Source organism: Pseudonaja textilis, chromosome 10 (genome assembly GCF_049901715.1).
Source record: "Pseudonaja textilis isolate UNSWEBS1 chromosome 10, rPseTex1.2, whole genome shotgun sequence".
Taxonomy (NCBI): domain Eukaryota; kingdom Metazoa; phylum Chordata; class Lepidosauria; order Squamata; family Elapidae; genus Pseudonaja; species Pseudonaja textilis.
The window spans coordinates 8616892-8643006 of NC_141999.1; the positions used below are offsets into that span (position 1 = coordinate 8616892).

The following is a 26115-nucleotide window of genomic DNA, read 5'->3' on the forward strand; positions in this document are numbered from 1 at the left end:
TGGAAACTAATTTTATTCTCCCTTTGAACTTCTGCAAAGGAATGTCAATTGACATTCTTGGTGTTCCAGGACTCCCACTCCCAGAATTCTCCACTAGCTTATTAGGGGGTGCCAGTCTAGAGTTTGTATTTCTTTTGAACCTTGAATTTTAAACTGAGTGACTTTTTTTCCAAGGGCAGGAACACACTGTAAATTCAAGTGGCTTTACCCCATCGTCATCACCACCATTAATACCAACAGCAAGATTTGCAAATGTGTGAATGGCTGGCTAGGGAATTCTGGAGTTGAGGTCCACAAGTCTTAACGTTACCAAGTTTGGAGAGCCCTGGTTCAGATCATTGTTTCTTTCGTTCGTTTGCTTCTTTTCCTGGTTTGGTGGAATAGCCAAGTTAATGAGAGGCACACAGTTTGCTTTTCATGTTCTTGTTGTGGTTTTTGATGTGAACTGCCGCAATAGTTTTTGTATTCTGAAGAAATCTGTTCCATTCTTCCCTCCCTTGTCTGAAAATATACTTTTTTCTCCCAAAAAGCTGAACTGGCAGTTGCGTTTTTGTCCTTTGCAAGCTTTCTATTAAAATGTTCAAACAGGTATAAATGGCTCGTCATTTTCTTTTTCTTCTTTTCTCCTATCAAACTGGTCTTCCAGCCACCTGGAGAAATGAGAGGCCCTACCTGGGGTTGTGCAAAAGTGTGCGGGAGGATTGTGGTTTTTTTTCCCTACCCAATTTGATGGCGGTTAAGAAGTGAGAAACAAAACGGTACTTTCTTACCTTCAAACGCTGCCCACATATATTGCTGAAATGTTGGCCATCTCTGGAAAGCAAGAAATGGTTTAGACTGGAAGGTGGTGATCAGCGCAAGATCAGCCAGTGAATTTCATGGCAGCTCCAGTCAAAAAACAGGCAACAGCAAAGATGCTTAGCATTGCAGCTCACCAATCTCTAGAACAATGTTTCTCACCTTTGGCAACTTTAAGTTGGGTGGAGCTCGACTCCCAGAATTCCCTAGCCAGTAATGGCCCCAATTGTAATGCTTCATGCTGGCTGGGGGGGGTTCTGGGAGTTGAAGTCCATACAGTTTAAATTCTCCACGGTTGAGTTTCTTGCTACCCCGGCTTTAAATGATGGGTAGGATGGCAGTGCTTTCTTCCTGCCTTCAGAGGGCAGTGCGGCGTCCTCAATTCCGCCTTTCCATGGAGCCCCTCTGTACGATAACACGGCCCCGACTCGGACTCTATGGCAGATCCGCGCGACCGGCTGCATGAAGATCCTCTTCCGGAGGCCTCGCGCTCTTTTCCACGCCTCCAAAATGGCGGTGAGTAGTCATTCTGCCCCAGTTGGCTCCGTGGGTCGCCTTAAATCCATCTCCATCCTCATGGATCTGAGGCCCTTCGGCCAAGGGATTGGGGCAGCAGGCAGGGGAAGGGTCTGGGCCTTTTTTGAGGCGATTATGGGTAGCGGTCAGCGGGGATTCCTGCGCGTACGAAACGGTGTAGAAAAAATGACCGGCCCTCTTGTAATGAATTCCCCATCTCGGCCTTCTAATGGAGTTCATCCTCCGCCAAAGAGCGCAGGACTGCTGGGCCTGCCTGTGCTTTTTCCAGTTAAAGGACTACTATGGTTGGGTTCCCACGATATACTGAATTTAAGTTCATTTTAATGGGGGTGTGTGTGTGTGTGTGTGTCGGTAGCAATGCAGGTTAGGTGAATTCTCAAGACTTTGTTTAGGTGATGTAGGGCAGGGGTCTCCAACCTTAGCAACTTGAAGGCTTGTGGACTTCAGCTCCCAGAATTCCCAAGCCAGCTTTGCTGGCTGGGGAATTCTGGGAGTTGAAGTCCACCAGGCTTCAAGTTGCCAAGGTTGGAGACCCCTGATGTAGGGGATCGTGCATGCAAGTCCAGAAAACGTGTATATTCCGTAGAGGTCGTTGTGCGAACAAGAGTTTTCCTTTCTATGTTCGGCTGGTGGCTAATTCCCACGTTGCTCCTCTTCGGCTCCTTGTTGATGATAATCCGAAATGCATTCTTATTTCATTCCTTGGGAAAAGTGTTGTTCGTTAAATTCAATCTCAAATGGTCATCCGTGATGGTGTAGCCACAGCACGAATTGCCCACTGCCCTGGCCCACTGCCCTGGTCGCTATAATCCCAGTCTTGATGTTAAGAGGAATAATATTAAATCTGTATTCCAGCAAAACTTAAATTTTACAGCAGTGTAGAAATGCAATTTAAAAATGTCTGCTAAGGTAAGAGCAAGGCCAACCATAATCTATATATATGAAAGCGAAATACCACTCATGCATCATCACAAAATCTCCAGAACTGTAAAGCCTACAAACTTGAAATTTGGCACATATGTTCCTCTTGGCTTCTAGGGGATCACTAAGAAAGGGTTTTTCCAAATGACTATCAGAGCGTTTAGTATTTCCTATATTATTATTAACATGCTCTGATGCTAAGGAGTTCTACTCTCCCCTCCACACATGAAAAGAAATCTGTTGCAAATGCAAAACACAAGCAGAGGAGAGGAGTTTCGGTTTCAGTTTCACAGCACCAAGCAGCTTCAGTACAGAATAGTTGAACTAAGCCACACCCAGGCTCCTTGCTGTCTCCTTGCTCACATAGCAAATACTGTTTCCGTTTCCAAACAGCCCTCAACTCTCACTGACAGGACACTAGCCAGATGAATACTGATGGATGTTGGTAGGCAGAGGCAGAACTTTTCCCCCCTTATTTTCCTCCCCCAAAACTAAGCCTGACCACATAGTTTTGTAGCGAAGCACGGGTGTTGAGCTAGTAATAACATAAGGCACTACAGTTCTGGTTTTTAAATATAATTAATAAAAAGGTGCATAAGGAGGACAAGTAATAGAGGGACACTCTGAACAAAAGAGCATATGGTTTGTAGGATGCTGCTGTATTTAGTCCGAATGTTTTGTTTCTGTGCTGTTTGTAATTGCATGTTGCCACATTTTTAATGTGAAGCAGATTTGGATGGAGAGCACTGAATCTGTTTAGTGCAAACTCTGCTTAGCAGTTTTCCCAAGCAGAAGGAGTTACAGATGCTGCAGGTAGTCCCCAACGTATGACCACAATTGAGCCCAAAATTCCTGTTGTTAAGTGAGACAGATGTTGTGAGTTTTGCCCCATTTTACGACCTGTCTTGTCACAGTTGTTAAGTGAATCACTGCAGTTGTTAAGTTAGTAACAAGGTTGTTAACTGAATCTGGATCCCCCATTGATTTGGTTTTCAGAAGGTCACAAAATGATCACATGACCCCGGGGCACTGCAACCATCATAAATACGAGTCAGTTGCCAAGCATCTGAATTTTGATCATGTGACCATGGGAATACTGCAGTATTTATAAGTATGAAAAACAGTCATAAGTCACTTTATTCCATGTGGTTGTAACTTTGAATGGTCACTAAACAATCACGAAACAGTTATAAATCGAGGGCTACCTGTACCTTTTAAAGCTGATGGTGTCAGTAATTGAACCCCGAACCTTGGGTCTCCAAAACATGCCTTCTGCAACTGAGTTATAATTGTACCCTATCAGTCCATTCAAATGTGAGGTTATGAGTCGTTTTTATTTTAGAAGAATATAATAGCGCTAACAGCAATAGCACATAGACTTATATACCGCTTTACAGTGCTTTACAGCCCTCTAAGCGGTTTACAGAGTCAGCCTATTTGCCCCCAACAATTTGGGTCCTCATTTTACCCACCTCAGAAGGATGGAAGGCTGACTCAGCCTTGAGCCTGGTGGGATTCGATCTGCCAAATTGCAGGCAGCCGATAGTCAGCAGAAGTGACCTGCAGTATAGCACTCTAGCCATTGTGCCACCAGAGGCCCAAATAATACTACTAGTGATGAAAGTTATTTTCACTCATGCATCTTTTAGATTGACCCGTGTCCTGTGGTATTTCTGTTTAGGTGTAAGCTAAATCGTAGCTTGTACCCTAATGATAAATTGCGGGGACTTTGTGAATTTCTACACAACACTCTGATTATTTTTGTTATTCAAGGTATACTCTGTGGGGCCAAGGTGCCCTAACCCTCTGACTTACAAGTAGAGGTAAAAATTAATGGTGCATGAAAATCCTGTTTTAATTAGCTACCAGCAAATTAAATAGAAAGTCAGTTTTTGAAACTGGAGCGTCAAGGTTTAGGAACTATTTAATCCGTACTTTGTTCTGTGTAGTTCTCTTAAGTCTGCTTTGCGTGCTATTGACAGACATTCCGACAATGAGATGGCAAGACTCTGTGACTTGTGCAGGCAAAGAAATATGGGGATTGCTATGAGATTTTGAATCGACTATACCAATAACTCTTACTTGGTACTATGGTGGCTCCCTCCTCCCTTAGTCTGCTACAAGGTAGACTGGCAGTTCAGTTGAAGCTGGAGAGATCAAAAACAGACAAGGGTTTACAATCAGAATCGATAGCTGAAAACTACTATGGGGAAGAGAGGGGTAACCAGTTGGAGGTATTTAAGGTGTTATGCTGGATTTGTAGCATAAAACCAAAAGTAGCCTTGCCAGTCTCAAGAAATCTAATCTCAGCTCCAAGTGTTACTTATTGTTTCAGACTACACATGATGAGAATAAGACTGGGCTCTTTTTGCCATCACCACAACCTTTTTTCTCCCCCTGCCATTTTGTAGCAGCAAGACCAGGGTGAGAAGGAAAACCCCATGAGGGAGCTGCGCATTCGCAAACTCTGCTTGAACATCTGTGTTGGAGAGAGTGGGGACAGGCTGACTCGAGCAGCCAAAGTGTTGGAGCAGCTCACGGGACAGACTCCCGTCTTCTCAAAAGGTAAATTTGCTCCAAGGCATTGACTGAGCTACAAGAACTAGCAGCCTTCACCAAGCTGGTAGTAGGAACTTCGATTTAGTACTTGGCTGGGGAAGGTTATTGTAGAACAAAGTCTTAACAGATTTAACAGATAATCAGAGTTGGAAGGGACCTTGTAGGTCATCTAGTCCAACCCCCCACCCAAGCAGGAGACTCTACACCAGGGGTGTCCAACCTTGGCAATTTTAAGACTTGTGGACTTCAACTCCCAGAATTCCTCAGCCAGCTTTGCTGGCTGAGGAATTCTGGGAGTTGAAGTCCCAAGTCTTAAAGTTGTCAGGTTGGACACCTGCTCTCACCATTTCTGACAAATGGCCGTCCAATCTCTTCTTGAAAGTCTCATGTGATGGCGCTCCCACAACTTCCGATTGTTCTCACTGTCAGAAAGTTTCTCCTTATTTCCAGGTTAAATCTCTCCTTGTTCAGTTTCCATCCATTATTCCTTGTCTGGCATACAGGAGCTTTAGAAAATAGCTTGACCCCTTCCTCCCTGTGGCAGCCTTTCAAATATTGGAAGACCTCTATCATGTCTCCCCTGGTCCTTCTCTTTACTAGACTAGCCAGGCCCAGCTCCTGCAACCGTTCTTCGTATGTTTTAGCCTCCACTCCCCTAATCATCCTGGTTGCTCTTCTCTACTTTTTCTAGAGTCTCAACATCTTTTTTATAATGTGAACAAAACTGGATGCAGTAAGGCTTTATAGAGTGGTATTAGTACTTCCCTTGATCTTGATTGTATCCCTTTGTTGATACAATTTAGGATTGCATTAGCTTTTTTGGTGGCGGCTGCTGCTGCTCTTGAAAATGACTCCAGAATTATTTGAGGCTTTCCTCTATGGGATTCCAAATACTTGGGGTGGTCATGCTGTGAAGAGTTTGTTTAGTGCAGGCGTGTCAAACTTTCATTGTCATGTGACGTATCATGTCTTTTTTTCCCCTTCGCTAAAACGGGCATGGGTGTGGCCAGCACAGGACACATCCGGGCTGTGGGCTGTTTGACCCCCCTGGTTTAGTGTCATGATCTGGTGTAAGTAAAGCTTTTGACCAAAGCTCAGATCCCTAAGCTTCCTTGTCAGAAATCAAGAAACAGGCTAAAGCACCTGACTGCTCTGTATCTTCCAAATTAATTTACTAGAATCCACACGTGGCATTTATTTTACACAATGTCCAGTTTTTTATTTTCTTAAGTTAACTGTATAAACTGTATTTTACATCTTCATAATTATATATGTAGTTTGTAAGCTCCCTGGGACAATTGTCATTCCAAAAGACAGCATGAATAATTTTGATAGGTGAATATTGGAGGTTCCGAGTTCAACAGAGGATACTTTTACTGTCAGTCTCATTTTTAGACATCTTTTCAACACACAATGTGGGCTTGAACTCTTTTAAAAATGGGAGCAGAATTCAAGCCAGCATATCTGTATTGAGGATAGCACCTAAAAGTGGGTTTTTATAGACCACATGCTCTCTAATTTCTTTAAAATAAATTTGTCATTGAACTGTTGTATTCATTCTACTGACTTTGAGCCACTGAGAATAAGGAGAGAATTTAATGAATGGGCAAGTCAATATTCTGTCCAGTGAGGAAAAAGCAAACAAAAAAACAAAAAAGCCAGCCTTTGCTGTTTTGCCATCTGATTCTACAATCTCATCTTGTCAGCACTGACAGGAATATAGTAGTTTGCTCTGGTTTCCAGTAACAATTGAGCTGGAAATACTTCATCTGAGCTTTAAAACACTTAATTATAGGTGAGAGGTGATGCTTCTTTTGCCCTTAAATGGACCATTACGTGGGGGTGCCCATAGCCTTCTCCAACCTGGTGCCTTCCAGATGTGTTGATCTAAGTGTGGTGATAGGTATCCCAGCAGGTGGTATTAAGTAATATCCAATACATCTGGAAGGTTGCAGATTCAAGGCTGATATGAGCTACTGACTCCGAAGTTCTCAACTGATCCTTGGATTTGGGATTTCCTCTAAAACCCCATTAGATTTGTTGTATTTGCTTGAAGTTTGTTTTCTGACTCCAAAAATAGCTTATGAAACTGCGTTTTGCAGCTCGATACACTGTCCGATCTTTTGGGATCAGGAGAAATGAGAAGATTGCTGTCCATTGCACTGTTCGTGGGGCAAAAGCTGAAGAGATCTTGGAGAAAGGATTGAAGGTAAGCAGCTGTTAAATCACTTTTCTAACACATGGGGTTTGGAAGGGAACAGATTTAAAACTAATGTCATTATTTCAGGTGCGAGAATATGAATTGAGAAAGAATAACTTCTCCGACACTGGCAATTTTGGATTTGGGATCCAAGAACACATCGACTTGGGAATTAAATATGACCCCAGTATTGGCATCTATGGCTTGGACTTCTATGTGGTTTGTATATTTAGCTTAAACTTCTACATTCTTAAGTTTTTATGTTGTATAACTCTAATTTGGACTCTTTGTAACATTGCAGTGACAGCAGGGATGCTTGTCCTGTTTTCATAAAGATTAGTATGCTAAAAAATGGGAAAACAGATAAAATGTTGCAGCTGGTATCCTTGAGTAACACATGAACCAAAACAGAGATGGTGCGCGGTAGTGCAGTGGCTAGAATTCAGGATTGCAGGCTAATTCTGCTGACTGCCTATTGCCGGCAGTTCGAATCTCACCGGCTCAAGGTGGACTTAGCCTTCCATCCTTCCGGGATAGGTAAAATGAAGACCCAGATTGTTGGAGGCAATATGCTGACTCTGTAAACTGCTTAGAGAGGGTTGTGTAAAGCACTGTAAAGTAGTATACAAATCTAAGTGCTATTACTATCAGATTCCATCTGTAGCATTAAACCACTTATCTCCTTACATTCTGGCTCCGTGCACTTGCCAGTAACATCTGTAGAGAAGAATTTTATGATTTAACCTTGTGTTTCTCAACTTGGACTTCAACTCCCAGAATTCCCCAGCCAGCCCCCTCCCCATGGCTGCCTGTGGAATTCTGGGACTTGAAGACCAAACATCATAAATTTGTTGAAGTTGTGAAATGCTGATTTAATCCTTTATACAGCACCATTGCTGCTGCCTGGAGAAAGCTTGGACTCTTCTTATTACCAAATTTGGTCTTGAAGAATTCTGTCTCAATCTAATATATCTATGAAAATTTAGTCAGGAGCCTGTATTACAGGGAATATCGTAGGAGAAGCAGGGGCAGAATTTGGGGCCAGAGTCAAAAGAGGAATCAGAGTCACTATGAAGCCTGAACAACTAAGTGCAACTCCTTTAACCCTTACCTAGGGCCAAAATAGTTCTAACCTTTGAATAGATTTTTTTGTGCATAGGCATAAGCAATAAATCAGTTCAGTTGGGATTTCACGATTGGAATTTAGTGGTCTCTTCTGGCCTGACAAATATACAGATAATAAACTGAGAAGCATGACCAAGAAGACGGTCATTATTACTATTGCACCCAAGAAAGGGGTTGAATCAGTTTTAGAATAATTGGAAGTTTGTTGGTTTCATTATGTTCGTGGTTTTGTTTCACTGGAGAATGAAACCAGCATATATATTGAGTGAAGCACTTTTGAAGATGTAAACATCCTGGTGCAAGATATTTATAGGAGGTTTGATACTAGTTTCCTGGCTATGACATAACTTTCATTTCCAGATTTTTGTTTTTACAATTGATGGGCTTTTTGTCATGTGGCTCATTTTTCACCATATTGAAAAGAGAATGGATTAAGCCTGTAGACTGTTTTAGAAAACCTAATAAGAATTGATCTGTTCTGGCTAGGAATATCCTGTGAAGAGGTACTTTCATTTATTTTGGAGTGTTCATAATTTTTCTTCCTTCCACGGAGCTTTAAGCTGTGCCATAACTGTTAAGTAGATTAGTATCTAGCCTGTATCTTGCAGGGAGGCCTTTCACTTCTACATGGTTAAGGTCCTTAAAAGCTGTAGCTGTTCTATATCTCAGGCTGAACACTCTAGAGCGGGGATCTCCAAGCTTGGCAACTTGAGTTGGCTGAGGAACTCTGGGAGTTGAAGCCCACAAGTCTTAAAGTTGCCACGGTTGGAGACCCCTGCTCTAGAGCAGAGCTGTCAAACTTGCGGCCTGTGGACCAAGTGCATCACATGCTGGCCATGCCCGTGTCTAGTTTAGCGGGGGGCGGGGAGTCGTGATATGTCACATGACAATGTGAGTTTGACACCTCTGCTTTAGAAGCTGGGACCCACACAGGCTCAGCCTCTGAAAATCTCAAGGGCCCCCATGTTGATTAACCTCTGGTCTCCAAAATGTCTGGTGCTAAGTCAATGTTCAACTGTTTGCTAGTTACCACATTTAGTCCCTTTGAAATACGGGGAGTATGTCTGAAAGGCTTTCCTGAAGCATGGTCTTAGGAGTTAACCGTGCTTCCGTGTGCTACTGCTTGCACTTCAGGTTCTGGGGAGGCCAGGGTTCAGCATTGCTGACAAGAAGCGGCGAACTGGCAGCATCGGGGCCAAGCATAGAATCAGCAAGGAGGAAGCCATGCGCTGGTTTCAACAAAAGGTAAACTGGCGTGGCTTTTAACCACCTCAAACAAGCTTTTGAAAAGCACTGTGGTTGGTCTGCTCTGTTGGGTTTTACATCAGTGGCAGGCATTTCTTAAAGGAGCCTCCCCCATCGGGTGCCCTTCATGGAGGACACAGTGCACCTCTGAGAATCCCCAGATACCATGTTGGAGAGCCATGCTGCCTGAGAACATTGGGGATTGTAGTTCCAGCTACAATTGGGAGGCACGTCTCCAGTCCAGTTTATGCAACACATTGCCTCCCCCATCCCAGTGAGGAATGCCAAAAGTATACAGGGAGTTCTCCACCTATGATCGTTTGTTCACAGATCGTTCAAAGTTACAACAGTGCTGGACAAGGGGCGGGTTGTGACCCAACTCTCAGTTTTCTGGCCATCCCAGCATCCCCACAGTGACATGATCTTGATCTGGAGACACTTCGCATTTACAACCAATTGGGGTGCCCTGTTATCTTTTGATCACTTCTTGTAACCTTCTCCTCCAGCTTCCCTAGAAAGTCCATGAGGAGGCTGGCAGGGAAGGTCACAAATAGTTGGGATATCTCACACCTCTCCAGCCCCTCACCCACTGCCTGTGTAGGACTTGCAACTTCCTGTTGGGTTCTCCACTGATTTTGGTTGTGGGAAGCCAACAGGAAGTGGCTTTGCTTTATGACTCTGGGATTCAGTTAATAACAGCAACTGGGACTGCAGTGATGCAGTCACACTTTGCAAACGTGCTTAGAAGCGGAAATCCTGTCCCAATTGCCACCCTCCGCTGAGGGCCACCTGTCTTTGCATTTCAGTAGAACTGTGGGCGATACATTTCTCTTAGTGGTTTTGCTGGATTGGATAGTTTTGTGGAGTTATCTTGAATTGTTAGTATCTACCAGTCCTTAACTATGAGAGATCTATTAAATGTAAAAAGAGGAGAGTGTGCTTCACATATTACAGCAAATTGTAATTTATACAGTTTTTATTATGCATCATGTAAGTCATAGAATATCCAGGAACATTGCATTTCAAATCTGCTTCCATGTGAGAAAACTGTTCTTTATTCATGAGATCCTTCATCCTTCAGCACTTCATTCATGAGATCCTCTTTTTTTCAGCAACCTAATTGCAACAAGCAAAATTTTAAAATAGGCTCTTAGTTGCCTGGGTTGAGTCAATAGAGCCTTTGAAGACAGTCTCAAATGAGTTATTCATCCTTTTAGGCCACAGTTCAGAATAAAGTGTCAGTTAAATATTGTCCAAGCTTCAACCTTTTTGAGCCCTTTTTGTGAGATTGTTGTGCAAACATTCACACATGTGGAAGTTGGGGAGAGAGGGGGATGGGATATGTGAACTTTGAATGGCTTGAGCCTGCTGTGTGGTCTGACATAGCCTATAAATCTGAAAAAAATAGAGTGTGATGGAACTTACGTGTTTAAAGCATATACTTGCCTTGCTTATATCTGATCCAATTTCTTTCTTCTTTTTGCAGTATGATGGCATCATTCTTCCAGGCAAATGAATTATTTCCACTAGGAAATAAGTGTGAATAAAATTTTACATTGTTTAATTTGCTGTCGTGTAATCTTCTCTCCATGGACTCTATAGTTGGGCATTGAATTTCACTCTTTGGAAAGAAACTTCAAGTTTAGGTTAAACTATTTTGGGGCAGCAATGCTGCATTGGGTGGGAGCATATGGGTTTCTGAAGAGGTTGATTGTTATTCGTTTGATTTGGCAGTTGTCATCCAGAAGCCACCAGTGTGATCCAGTCAGGATTGATAGCAACATTAATAAGTATGCATTGGTCTTCCTTTTTATGTTTTGTATGATAGCTTGGAAAATATCCAGTTTTCATTCAACCAATTTCCCTAGGCCAATGATTGCAGCAACTTTAAGATGTATGACATGGCTGGCTGGGGAATTCGGGGAATTGACGTCCACACATCTTAAAGTTACTGAGTTTGAGAAACACTGTCCTAGACCAGGAATGAACGATTCCTGGCTGCATATAACCTACCAGCATTCCAGAAGTAGCACTGCTGAAATCTGATGGTCAATCCTTAACAATGTATAATCCTTTGATTTTGTTCCAAATGTAACAGTAGGATTGGCGCAGGCCAAATTCATTTCTACTCTAAAAAAAACTCATCAAAAGAGACAGAAATTTGTAATGTTTATAAGTTGAATCATATCAGTTATTTCTCTAGGATGGAGTGGTTTCTCTTCAGAGAAATTCCTACTTCCTCCCTGATCCAGAACATCCTGTTGTACCATTGCTCCAGTACTATCCCCTTTTTCAAGAGAGGTGCATTCACAGCCTGTCCCATCATGGAGTTTGATCCTTGCTGGAGATGATAGACTGTGCTATATAAATAAATGCCTTGGATTGGTAATTTTCAAGGCTCATCTGCCTATTAAAACATGTCTAGACATGTCTTAACTCAGGAAAAGCTTCTTTCCCTGACAACCAACCTCTCAAGACCAGTCTTGGGCTTAACAATAGACCTGTCTCAGCTGTATGTATTATCCCCTTGTGTTCAATTTGTATAAAAACATTTGTCCTATGCTTGCAAAGTTCATTTGCTGTACCCAGCCTGCAGTTACTGGTCTTTGCCTCCTTCCTAAGTGATCGTCTGGCAACACCCCAATTTGAAAATGGGCGTGAAAGAGACACAGCAATGAAAGAAGAATGTCAATTTTCTGATAGAAGCTAGGTTTTAGGGAACAGGTTCTGCAGCTAAATTTCTTTTTTAAAAAACTTGGTCATGAGGTGTCTAAATGACCTAACAAAAGGTGGAAAATTACATTTGTTCCAACTAATAAATGTCTAAAGATGCTCAAATAACCTGCCTTTTTGTGCATAGCCAGCATTAACTGAGACAGAATCTTACAAGTGGGTAAGAATTGATGCTATTGTTAGAATGCAGCACGTTCTGAGCTCATACAACACAATCATAAGTTGGACACCTCACTATATCAAGTGTATTCTGCAAGCTTGTTCTAAGTGGGTTCTTAAATCAACACAAAACTAAAAAATCAGGACAATTAGACTAAGCCATGACCAACTTTCAATATGCATGCTGTATGAACACAACCATTGCAGTTTGCTTGCTGTGAATGGAAGGAAAATGTTGATCTGTTGCACACAATATGTATGAACAATCTTTTGAATCTGATTAGCTCACAACATACAAGACTAAAGCCAGCTCCAGGTGTGAATCAAGTTGTATTTGAACCTTGGTACATTTAATTAATCGCACAATAACTGTTTGACTTTCCTGTTTTTGTCATTGCACATGGCACATCTTCCATCACAACTTCCCCCTATAGGATGGTAAATAGAGCTAGTTTGGTGCAGCGGTTAAGGCATTAGGCTACAAACTGGGACACTCAGCCTTGGGCTAGTGACTGGTCATTTTCAGCCCAACTTCTCACAAGGTTTTTGTGGGGAAATCGGAAGGAGTATTGCTACCTTGAGGTGTTTCTACAAATAATAAATGGATATAAATAACAGTGCTGGTTATAGAAACATCACTGATAAGTGTTTAATCCGCTTCTAGCTTCATAGTATTAAGTGAACCCAGGCCGTTCTGGCTTCTTCAATACAATCCAAATAAAGTGATAATATAAATCTAGCCACCATTATCCACCCCACCCCAAATTAAGGACTGGAAGACAAGTTCGCCTATCCTGCTGAGTCCTTTCTTTGAACTATTTACTGTGTGATTTAAGACCCATGCAATCCCATCCTCTCCCATCAAGCTGGCCCATATGCATGTTTTATAACCAGATTGTTACCCCCAGCATCTTTGGAGGCAATCGGGGCGGAGCAAAAGAGTCCCAACTGACTACTAAGAAGATGAACAATAGTTCTTCATAGTCTTGTACAGTTCCACATAGAAACTGGTGCATGTATTTGAAGCATTGTTTCTCCTAGACCAGGTGTGGGGATCTCATGGCCCTCCAGATGTTGTTAAAATACAACTCAACATGTCTTCATTAGTGGCCAAGTGGTCAGGGTTGCTGGGATCTGTAGTTTGCCAAAAAGCAGAAATAATGGATACTTCCTAGTTTAGTCCTGTATAGAAGCAAATAAGGGAGGCTGGGAATATTCACATGACTTTAAGACGTCTCTGCTTGGTTAATGAGAATCCACTCCAGAGCTGGTATTCAGCAGGTTCTGACCAGTTCTGGAGAATTGGTAGTGGAAATTTTGAGTAGCTCGGAGAACCGACAAATACCGCCTCTGATTGGCCCTGCCCCTCCCATCTATTCTCCACCTCCCGAGTCCCAGCTGATTGGCTAAGTCGTCTTTGGTTGCCCTGCACAGGACAAAGGAGCTGGAAAGCAGGTTAGTGGGGTGGGGAGGGAATGGGGATTTTGCAGTAACTTTCCCCTGCCATGCCCACCAAGCCACGCTCACAGAACCAGTAGTAAAAAAAAAATTAAATCTCACCAGTGATCTACTTTATTTTCTTTGGCTCTTTATGGTTTGTGGTTTACTCAACACCTCATTCAGGATATTAGTCATTTTTAATTAATGTGACAGATATTCCATTTAATAAACATAATCAGCTATTCTGGGCTTGCAAATGACGTTGATCCATAAAATAATCAAATGAGCTGATTTTAAGAAATTAACCAAGCTAATCCTGGCCATACTTAGCATTTGCAAGCTCGTGGCTTGATCTGGTTAAGGAGGCTAAGTAAATAAAGATATGACTAATCTTAGGGCTGAAATTTGGTTCCTGCTACAGAACAATAGCACCTCTTTTAGTTTGGACAACAGGTTTGGCAACAAACATGTCTTGAGCCAGGTCACTGGGCAGATGGTGGGGCGCATTCCTAACTGCTTAGAGGGGTTTAGAAGTTGTGTGAATACCCATGAAGGAGCAAACTGGTAATTTTTTCATGGAATAGCAGTGTTTCCCAGGTGTGCTGACCAATAGAGGAAAGACACTGGGCCCTAAAAAGACTGCAGAGAAGAGCGACAAAGATGATAAGAGGTTTGGAGGCTAAGCCGTATGACGAACGGCTAAGGGAACTAGATATTTAGGCTAAAAAAAAAGCTTAGGGGAGACAAAATAAGTGTCTTCCACTACTTGAATGGTTGCCACAGGGAAGAGGAGGATTTATTCTCCATAGCATCTGAGGGCAGGAGAAGAAGCAATGGGTGGAAACTCATCTGAGAGAGATCCAACCTGGAACCAAGGAGGAATTGCCTGACAGGGATGATGATTAAACCGTGGAACAGTTTGCGACTCAAGAGTTGTGGGTGACTCCATTGCTGGAGGTTTTCAAGAAGACAAGCAGGGAGTAAACGTCCAGGATCTCTTCCAGCCTAGGATTGTATGATTCATTATAAAGAACCATAGAGTACTAGATGACTAGACTACTTCAAACAAAACACAATGTAGCTGGCCCTTAATTAAGGGCTGAGGTGTCCTAAAAAGCTGGCCACTAAATTCATTGAAAACAGCCCCTTCCCCGTCCCCCAAGGCTTCCCAATCCTTTAAAAGTAGGATCTAGTTATGGACGAAGGGGGTGTGTGAAGATTTTCAGATTGTATAACGAGGAAGAGAGGTCGCTTTCAGAAATGAAGCGCATTGACAGCTGATGAATCGGGTCTGGACATGTTTCAGTTTTCAGTTCCCCAAAAGGAGTTATGGAAAGGTCCACAGATAAATCCGAGCATCAGAAAATGTGTCATTATTGGGACATGAACCACAAACCCACACAACAACCTGTGCAATGAGATCTCTCTTCAGCCAACGCCACGTATCCTTCACCTTTCCTGTGAAGCCTCTGATTCAACAAGTCACCAGAGCCCAGATTTCCATCTCATCCAGCTCCCTTTACATGCTCACAGAGGCAGAGGCCACTGAACTAGCTCTGGAGCTCCGGGTGTTTGCATGAGGAAGAGCAATGGTGCAGCAGGACACCCCCACGGTGCCTTCCAAAAGCTCTCCTTCCTCGGTCCATTCGTTCAGATCCGGGTTGAAGGCGTGAATCGTCTTCTGGTATTTTTTCCCACTTTCATTCCATCCCCCAACCAGAAGGATTTGCCCGTCAAGCGTGGCCACCCCTGCCATGCTCAGGCCAGTGGCCAAGGGGGTCATGAAGCTCCACTGGTTGGTGGAAGGGTTATAGCACTCCACTGGAATGACATCGACCCTCTCCCCACGGGGGCCCAGCTGGCTGCCCCCAAGGACATAGGCCCGGCCAGCCAATGTGGCAGCACAGTGCCAACCTCGGGGGCTGCTCAGCCAGCTACAGTCCCGCCAAGAATCCAGGACAGGGTCGTAGCTGCAGACGGTCCGGGAATAAGCATTGTTCACATAGCCACCGGTCAGCAAGATCTTCCCGTCGATGACCACGCTGGCGTGGCAGCAGCGTGGCAGCTCCATGTTGGCTTTGGGTTGCCAGCTGTTGGCCGAAGGGATATAGCATTCGATAGAGACCAAGGTGCCTTTTGCGTTGCGGCCTCCGATGGCATAGAGGTGCCCATTGAAAGCACTGAGGCTAAAGTGAGTCCTTTTGTGGGTCATGTTAGCCAAGTGTAGCCAAGTGCCAAAACGTGGATCATACCTGCAGAGAAAGAAAAGGATTGTTCTTGAGGATTTGATGGTATCATTTGGGGACTCTAACCATGAGACTTGGCACAGGAGCCTGGCAGAAAGGAGGAGAGCACTGATGCCATAATTTGGGAGGGACACGGGATCAAAAAAGTCAAGATCACACAAATGTGTAATCAAAGCCAGTCGTTTAAACATGTGTTGTAATGCATGTGAGGAGGGGCTGAGCTTCAGTTGCACAGTTGAAGGCTGCCATTTTGATTTGCTTGACATCCTTCCCAGATACCCCTAGACACAAGAAATGAATTCAGCCAAACCCAAGATCCTTGTAGCATCAAGACCAGTTGTTTCTGAATCTTACGAGGTTGAAAATCTTGGATTTCAACTCCAAGAATTGCCCAGCCACTCGTGCTGGCTGGGGAATTCTGGGAACTGAAGTCTACACATCTTCAATCAGCAAAATTAAGAAACACTGAACAGGACAGTGATTCCCAGTTTTGGCAACTTCCAAGTGTGAGCACTTCCACTCACACAATTCTCACCCAGGGCCCTGTTGGCTGTGGAATTCTGGGATTTGAAATCCACACACCTGGTACTTGCCAAGACTAGGAAAAAGAGGTCCAGGAGAAATTTTCTTGTTTTAATCAAGGCCTCATTAGAGGCCTTAAAAGATTTTTTTTTAACATATCTTTAAAATTCTCTGGGCTTTTAAAGACAGAGCAAAGTCTATTCAAATGGCTAGATTCAAATACTGCTTAAACCATCTTTGAATTTTGCTTAGTGCAGTGGTACTGGTACCAAGCACTGGTCAAAAAATGCTAGGTGGCAGCTGCGTGATTGAAAACACTCCCTAGAGACTGGTCAGTCACCATCTTATCTTTCTTTTGCCTTCCCTTCCCCTGCTAGGTGCTGCTGGTTCAGTGTAACAGATGAATACAGCCATTATTTTCCATTACAAACCACAATTAAGCAATGATTTGATTTCATATGGGAAAACATTCATTGGCCTGGTTCACTTAATATAATATAGCAAAACGTAACATGGTTTATTTGTTTTTTCATCAGGGTGTTACATGAATCAACTACAGGTAGTCCTCAATTTACCAACTATTCATTTAAAGGTTCAAGTTATAACAGCACTGAAAAAAATGACTTATGCAGGATCCCTATGATCACAGGATTAAAATTTGGGCACTGGGCAACTGGCATGTATTTAGGACAGCTGCAATGTCCTGGGACCATGGGATCACCTTTTGTGACTTTCTGATAAGTCATTGGGGAAGCCAGATTCATTTAATAACTGTGTTACTATCCTAAGAACTGCAGTGATTCACTTAACAACTGTGACAAGAAAGGTCGTAAAATGGGGCAAAACTCATGTAGGCCTTAAAAGGAAGCATTCACATTCTTGCTTGGAGATTTGGAAGGGCCTTTTCCTAACAAAGTAGGCAGAATGATGTAAGATGCAACAATGATCCAGCCCAGAATTCAGTCAGTTCCCCATATTAAACCTCTTTGCTGTTCCCAAAAGATCTCATTTTTGTATTTTTATTACCTGCATAAGTTGCTAATGGCATGTTTTGCTTGGTTCCGGGCGTCATTTTGATCTTCACCGCCTGCCACATAAAGGAAGCTGTCCATGACGGCAACACATTGGTTGAAACATTTGGTGGGCATCTCCGTCAGCTTATTCCAGTTCCCTTCTTGATCTCTGTAGCTCACGTCTTTGCTGAGGGCCTTCTCTGCAGAGCATGGCCGCCCGCCAACTATCAGCAGCACCTTCTGGCTCCCTCGAATTTTGGTTCTTCGGGACTGAAGCTCGTTTTGCTGATAAGGAAGCAAATGGTAATTCATCGCATCCACCAGAAGTTTGTGACACTCTGGGTTCTGCATCATACACGGAACAGGTTGGACGTGGTTGATCAAGTCATGAGCCGGGATTGTGCCGAACCGCACATTCTTCAGGAGATCTGCCCCATACTTGATCCTCTTGGCATCAAACTCAAGCCATTTCATGGCAATCTGAAAGACCACCACTTCACTAGGGAACTCCAGGTTGTCATCCATCAGCAATTCGTTCAAATGTTCAAAGGTGAGTTTCAAAAACTGCTCAGTATCTGAGAACTCTAGGAAATGTTCCCGGATGAACCTCCTGGCAGCATCTTTAATCCGACCGAGATTGTATGTGTCTGCCATATTGGCAATATACATCCAGTTTTTCACATTCATCTCCTGGATGAGGAAATCCGAGCACATGTTGAGCAGCGCATACATTTGCAGGTGGCTGGCCGTGGAAATGGTGCTGCCAATGGTGTACAAGGAAAGACTCAACTTTCCCGTGTACGCGTATGAGATGACGGTGGCCAGGCCCAAGGAGGAGATGTCATTGAGGACCACTTGCTGAAGGCTGGGGTCCTTTTTCAGCTGGTTTTTGAAATATCCACTGCAGGAGGACATCACCAGTTTATGAACTCTGAACGATTTGGTTTTGGTAGCAATTGTGAGATCGCAAAGGAAGTGCTCTTGCTGCAAGGAGCTCATCTCCAACAGCATGTTGGCTCCGTGGCTTGGATTGGTGACTTCCATGGCAGTGCAAAGGAAGCCATCAGAACCATTTTCAAACAAACTGTCCAGCTGATGATGTTGGTCAATGTCAAGAGAAGGATCTTCGGCTAAGGTGAGGTTAACAGGAGTGTCTCTCTTTGCCGGTTTGCTCTTTTTGGAGCTTTTCTTCTTGGGGGCCATTGGGGCGAAGGACGGACTGCAAGATGGTATCAAGAAGATGCTTGGTCAAGGAAGACACATCCTACCCAGCCTATACTAGCCTTCTCCAACCTGCACCCTGCAAGAGTAGTTTATTAATGACAATATTATTGTGCATTTTCATAAACAAAAATCAAAACAGTGTACATCAGCAGAACATAAAGTTAGGTGTTGACAGCTCTCTTTAAAGCCCTTTGCAGCATGAGTCCAGGTTACTTGAAGAACCATCTCTCAGCCCAATGACCTGCCCCAGCTATGCTGGCAAAGGAGACATGCTCTGAATACCAGAGGTGGTACTCAGCAGGCTCTGACCAGTTCTGGAGAACCAGTAGCAGAAATTCTGAGTAGTTCAGAGAACCAGCAAATCCCATCTCTGACTGGCCCCGCCCCCATCTATTCTCCGCCTCCCGAGTCCCAGCTGAACAGCTGGGTCTTCTTTGGTTGCCCTGCACAGGAGAACAGAACTGGAAAACAGGCTAGTGGGGTGGGGAGGGAATGGGGATTTTGCAATATCCTTCCTCGGCCATGCCCACCAGGCCACACCCACAGAACTGGTAGTAAAACATTTTTGAATCTCGCCACTGCTGTGGGCCTCATTGACCAGGGAGTTTTGACAGGGAGGGCCTAGGAGAAGCACCTTCTCTGCCATTGCAACATCTCCCACTGCCCACCCCCAAGGGAGGTGACCCCCAACCTTCCATGAGAGCTTAAAGATCTGAGTCTGGGGCTCCAAGGGGGAGGATTTCATCTTGGGAGTGGTTGATTGGTTAGCAAGACATCCCAGCCTCTCCCTCTCTCCTCATATTCCCTCTCCCCATCTTTTTAGCTAGGTTAATTTTATATTATTGTATTTATACTATTATACATGCACTTTTAATTTTATAAGCCGCCCAGAGTTACTGTCTGGCAAGATGGGCAGCTAATAAATTTACAAGCAAACAAAAAACAGTTCAGAAGAGTTGCTTTATAACATAACAGGAGAGTATGAATGCAGCATCTCTCCATCTCATTAAAGTAGCCATGTCATTAAAGCAGCCATGTCTTTCAAATGCAGTGCCCCATTGATAATCAGCAATGTTTGCACACTGCACATACCCTTATTGTGGTTGACTGAACCACAAATCAATGTTCACATTAATCCAATCTTCACAAAAACTTGGGGATGTTATATAATACACTAGTTAGCTGACGTGGTTTGCCACCACGGATACAAACCAGCTGTGATGATAGTAAGCAAGACCTTATAAAAAAGGGGAGGGGAGACACTGCCAAGGAAACCATCAGATAAGGAACAACACAGCCTGCATCTGGGTAGTGGGTTGGACAAGAGAACCCTCCCTTGTTTCTCTGTCAGTAAAGGAGACGGCAGCGGAATTGTGTTTTCAGACTTGCAAGATCCTGTTAATGTAGCTTTCCAATAAAGTAGAATGAGCTCATCTGGTCATGTTCCCTGCCTGATCTACCTGGGAATGCTGATATACCAGCTGGGTTTATCTCAGTCTGCTACATCCAGAGAGCAGGAACTTGGACAAACTGCATTCAGTCCCAAACTAAGCATGTAGGGAATCCTGCTCTCTCCAGAGGAACATTGGCCCAATGGCGTCCCCAGCTGTTCCTGTCCTCCTCCCCTTCTGAGCAAGGGGGATGAGATTGCTGAGCTACTGGGTAAGAGACCTGTTTGTAGCAGGACAGAAATAGCCAAGTGGCTGTGCCTCACATTCCCCCCTCCAAGCTAGATAGAAAGATCAAGTTTCTGGAAGGTTAAGCAATCTATCGTTCTTAGAATAGGACGGTGTGGATGAAAGGACAAGAAGTAATTCACTGTTGCCTTTCCAGGCTAGGGTTGCCAATATTTGCTGCTTGTCTCTGTAACTATGCCTTTAAGGGAAAGGTGAGGCATTGGCAGATGTTAATATTTATCACTCCCTCCAGGTATGCAGAATTGGAGCTTCCCTCTGTTGCTAGAAGGACAGGCTGCATCCATGGCCAGGAAGGTGTTTGGTCCCAGGTATTGTGAAGGTGCCAGCCTTGGCTTTGATGTGCTAAAGGCAAAACACACTTCTTTGAGGAAGGAGCCCAGATTGGGCTACTGAAGTAGGATTTAGTTGGAGCTACCCTTGAAGACTTTGTTGGAAGGCTACACCTGGGTTTCAACTCTAATTGCCAGAAGCCATTTGTTCGGATCATGTGACTGCGGTAGTATTTAGCAGGCAGTTCAACGGGCTCAGTTGAAATTTGCGAGAGGTGGAAGATGGTTAGTTTCTATGAGTTGTTTCTATGAGGGTTTGGTAAGAGCTGCTTGGTATCTCACCACCATCTGAAATGGATTTTGTGGGCCTTTCTGTTATTTTCTACATGGGAGCCTGTTCTGGTTTCTCTCCTGCCTAAAACACCTTTTTTTTTGTTTGGATAGTGCTGCCTTTTCCTTTTGAAATGAGTTAACGGTTGATTAGTTTTGTAACATTTGGTCGATTTTAAGTTGACAACAGCTCTTTCCTCTCTTTCTGGGGTTATAGACTGAACTATCAACAAGCCAAGTTAGTTTTGAATGAGGGTGAACAAACACAGGCTTGAGTAAACCATGGTTTAACTCTGAGTAAGTCAATGGGGTAAATGCAGTTTAAATATAATATATTTAAATATTTAAATGTGGATGATGTGAGACACTCTATTACTTTTCCCTGAGTGCATACAACAAATTACTTAACAGTAGCTCTTTCCATTTCTACCTAATAATATGACCTGAAAAATACACTGTAATATACAGAGAACCATAATCCATAGTTAACAAACCTTGATGGCTCAATTTGCATAATGCAGAAGAAACATGGTATAATGTATTGGACCAGAATGGTTATACAACATAGTAAGATACAATGGTTGCATTTGTATTCTGTGGGAAGGTTGGTTAGTTTTAATGTTGGTTAAGCCAAAAGTGTTTCCTCAGAGATAAAGGTAAAATCGCTAAATTGCAATTTTTAAACCATGGTAATATTAAGCTTACAAAAATAATTGTAGCACTTTTTATTAGATTTAATTTTTGCTTTGGTCTTGCAATCATGCCGGAATCTAACCTACATTAGTTTTCAAGAGCCCATGAAGGTATATATACCATAGAAAATTTATTTCTAGATAAATGGATATATTCTGTAACTGTAGGTTTAACTGAACAAACCCTTGTAATGTTTAAGTCTTCAGAACATGGTAAATATAATAGCTTGTGTAAGCACAATTGCCTTTCTTAGGAAAACGTGAAATTTCTGCTTCTTTGATCTGGTTTTATTATAAAATTATTTGGTAGGCACTGGAAACTCTGTGAAGGGATTGGAGCGGGGATAGCTGTTAAATAACTTCATGGGCTCCTGAAAGTCTACTTCAGGCTAGATTCCAGCATAATTACAAGACCACAGCAAAAACTAAATCTCATGTAATTCAATGTGTTGCAACAATTATTTTGTATAAGCTTAATATTTACTACCATTGCATCATGTTTAAAAATGGCAATTTAGCAATAACTTTAGGACGTCTTCTGTGGTGACCCTTCTCCCCTGGATCATGGAGGAACACGTCCATCTTAAACAAGCAGAGTGGGTATCCCCACATTTTTTGCTGACATTGGCACTTCACTAAGCTGAAATTCATTTGATTTTGGTTTAGACTTATGGGTAAAACCAGCCAGTGTAGCTTTTTCAATAGACCATCATTAAAGCACAGGTGAGTATAATGTGTGAAGAGCACAGTGTGTGAATTCAGCCACAACAATTCCTGGTGAAAAAGGTGCTTAGTGTTAAGTTCATGCCCAATTAACACACACACAAACTCTGTGTTCCACCAACAAAACACCTGAGAAAGACAGGCTGTGTCCTCATAACACGCAAGACTGGAATATTAGTTGCTGAATTATCAACCTTGGTTGGTAATGTACACTGAACCATGAAGAAACCGAATTGGCTGATTTCACATAACGTTGCCATAATCTTATCATTTTAATCTTCTAGTGCATTGTGCAAATGTGGTCTGTACTGGTAGTCCTTGAGTTGCAACCTTTCATTTAATGACCATTCGAAGTTACAGCAACACTGAAAAAAGTGATTTATGACCAGTTCTCACCCTTATCACCATCAATCCCAAGTCATGTGATCAACCTGTGGGTGCTATGTTTACTGTGGCCAAGGGAGCTTCTGACAAGCAAAGTCAACGGGGGAAATCAGATTTACTTAACGGCCACATGTTTCACTTAACAATGGTAGTGATTTGCTTAACCTTGGCAAATAAAGTAAAATGGGCCATGACTCGCTTAACAACTGCCTTGCTTAGCAGTGGAAATGTTGGGCTGAATTGTGGTTGTAAGTTGAGGACCATCTGTAATTTTAAACTATGAATTTCTGTAAAGGACTAATTTGTGGGCATCAAATAACCCACTCCACACCAAATGTGTAGGCTACATATTAAGGTGGAGATATATAGGTGGTCCTTGACTTACAGCAGTTTGTTTAGTGACCCTGCAAAGTTACAATGGCACTGAAAAGTGTGAGTTTTGACCATTTTTCAAAGTTACAACTTTTGAAGCATTCCTGTGATCAAAATTCCGATGCTTGGCCACTGGTTCATACTTATGACCATTGCAGTGTCCCAAAGTCTTGTGATCCCCTTTTGTGACCTTCTGACAAGCAAAATCAATGGGGAAGCCAGATTCAGATAACAACCGGGATACTGACTTATCAAGTTCAGTGATTCACTTAACAATGGAGGCATGAAAGGTCATAAAACGGGGCAAAATTCACTGAACAAAAAATGTTGGGGACACCTATGGTCGTAAGTCGAGGATTACCTTAAGGTGCAGATCTACTGGCCTAGAAAAATAAATGTTCTTATGGAGCACCCTTCTCAGGATGGCGCCTTCCTGGCTGGAACTCCTATTGCCTCCTCATATTTGGGGAGTGATCATTCCAGCCCCCCAAAAGAGGGCATCTAATTGGAACAGCTGTTATCATCAACCAAGGTTCTGTTCTTCATCTTTCTTAGTTCTTCCTCAGCTAGCAAAATGGCATATTTGGAAAAAGAGAGCTGACTTTTGTTTAACAAGATAAGGTTTGTCTTGAATTGCAACCTAGGTGGGGTTTTTTGGTTGTTTTTTGGAGAATGAGCCATTCTAACTCTCATTAAATCCAGGCAGAAGTGGTATTTAGCAGGTTCTGACCAGTTCTGGAGAACCGGTAGTGGAAATTTTGAGTAGTTCGGAGAACGGGCAAATCCCACCTCTGACTGGCCCCACCAACCCCATCTATTCCCTGACCCAGCTGATTGGCAGGGTCTTCCTTGGTTGCCCTGCACAGGAGAACGGAGCTGGAAAGCAGGTTAGCGGGGTGGGGAGGGAATGGGATTTTGCAGTATCCTTCCCCTGCCACGCCCACCAAGCCACTCCCACCTAGCCACGCCCACAAAACCAGTAGTTAAAAAAAATTTGAATCCCACCACTGAATCCAGGTGTTCCATATGAAATCTATTTAGGTTACTATTCTATATATATATATTCTCTCTAAATTCCATGGGGCTTATTTTGGAGAAAATAGGGGTAGGATTATGCTCTTAGGTTGGCACCTTGTCTTTCAATTATTCTAGCTGCACGATCCCTACCAGTAGTGCAAACAATCAATGAAGATTAACTATTGTACAGATCGTTGTAAATATTCATCCATTGTATATATTTGCATATTTAGTACAAACTGTATAATGTATAAATATTATGCATAGGCTCAGTTGTGGTAGACAACTACCCTCCATAACTTTTGAAGAAGATTCTTCCTGCATTGAATTTATTCAAGGTATGTGATACAAACACACTTTGGGGACAAATGAATTGCACACCATTACAGGTAGTCCTTGACTTACAACAGTTCATTTAGTGATCATTCAAAGTTACGACCGCACTGAAAAAAGTGACTTATGACCATTGTTCACACTTACGACCACTGCAGAATCCCCATGGTCACATGATCAAAATCTGAATGCTCGGCAAGTGATTCATATTTACGACGGTTAAAGTTTCCCGGGATCTTGTGATCCCTTTTTGTGACCTTCTGACAAGCAAAGTCATTGGGGAATCTAGATTCACTTAACAACAGTGTTATTAACTTAACAACTGCAGGGATTCACTTTACAATTGTGGCAAGAAAAGTCGCAAAATGAGGCAAACTCGCTTAACAAATATTTCACTTAGCAACATAAATTTTGGGCTCCCTTGCGGTCGTAACTCTAGGACTACCTGTGCCGGGAATGATCCCCACATTTATTCCGCGCATGCTCTGGAACTATGAAACAGTATTTAAGAATTCTACATTACATGTAATTGCTGCTTTCTATGATCACATTGTAGGTAAGTGTCTTGGTAAATTCTTCACTCTTTGGTATCTCTTTTTGTTCTTCACCCTTTTTTTAAAATTAACAAAATTTAATCTCTCAAATTAAACAATTGTGTGCCCCCCCCTTTTTTTTTTGGAAGGGACCATCTTTTTGGTCAAATCTACAAGCCAAACTTTTAAAGTGCAGACTCGAGATCTCCATCCACCCCCAACCCTTCCTTGCATAGTGATCTGCGTCAACGGATACCAAGAACTGCTAAGTGATACTTTAGCTTCACAAGGAGTTAGATGGAGTTAGATCAGGCCAAGTTCTGCATACTGTAATCCAGGATATGTTGTAAGCAGCTTGACCATTTTCAAGTCTGGTGCGATTGACCAGAAATTAACCCCTAATGAGTCAATTTCTAGATTTTCCTTGCCCTCTGCCCCCTTGTGAATAAGCCACATTTTCATCATCCTGATTCTCCAAAATATATTTTCGTCTCTGGAGAGGTGACTTGTGTGTCATGCAGGAAGTTTTAAAAGACTTTTCTATGGTCTATTCAAAAGTCTATAATGTATATGTATATAAATATTCGTGTATATATAGATAAAGATGTATAGATATAAATACACCATCCAGAGAAAAGTCTGGGGTTTCAGCCATGACATTTAAACTTTTGACAGGTACTTTTCTCTTTTTAGACCTTCGCAACGGAGAACTCTTTCACAGAATGACTTCTGTTATCTGCTCAGTAAAGTCTCAAAAAACCTGGAAGCCCCCGCCCGACATCCAGCAAAAAAAGAACAAGGAAAAAGAGCAACTGGGCTCATTCACCAGCTGGGCTCAGAACCACTGCTGTCTTTTTGAACTTACCTGGAAACAGGGGGACGACCCAGCAGAGGGAAAGGATCCAATGCCTGTCTGCTCCACACGCTGGATGACCCTACTACCCTGCTGGCTCCAGCAGAGACCCTGAAATGTGGCAGTGCTCCTGCCCCTCCTCCCTTTTTTCCCAATTCAGCCTGGCCAGCTGACCATCCTTCTCATATCG

General features: G+C 42.9%; 2 protein-coding genes across 2 annotated transcripts; one reads left to right on the forward strand and one right to left on the reverse strand.

Annotated features, from left to right (window-relative positions):
• Nucleotides 1-1193: 1193 nt before the first annotated feature.
• RPL11 (ribosomal protein L11) lies at nt 1194-10949 on the forward strand. The gene is made up of 6 exons (XM_026702637.2): nt 1194-1314; nt 4668-4821; nt 6918-7024; nt 7103-7234; nt 9275-9385; nt 10872-10949. The coding sequence occupies exons 1-6, from the start codon at nt 1261-1263 to the stop codon at nt 10899-10901; spliced, it is 588 nt and encodes a 195-aa protein (XP_026558422.1). The 5' UTR covers nt 1194-1260; the 3' UTR covers nt 10902-10949.
• A 2877-nt stretch (nt 10950-13826) lies between these two features.
• LOC113437719 (kelch-like protein 31) lies at nt 13827-26043 on the reverse strand. Its single transcript, XM_026702849.2, has 3 exons — nt 25938-26043; nt 17512-18798; nt 13827-15969 (listed from the first exon to the last, which is right to left on the reverse strand). The coding sequence occupies exons 2-3, from the start codon at nt 18699-18701 to the stop codon at nt 15237-15239; spliced, it is 1923 nt and encodes a 640-aa protein (XP_026558634.1). The 5' UTR covers nt 18702-18798; nt 25938-26043; the 3' UTR covers nt 13827-15236.
• Between the last annotated feature and the right edge of the window lie 72 nt (nt 26044-26115).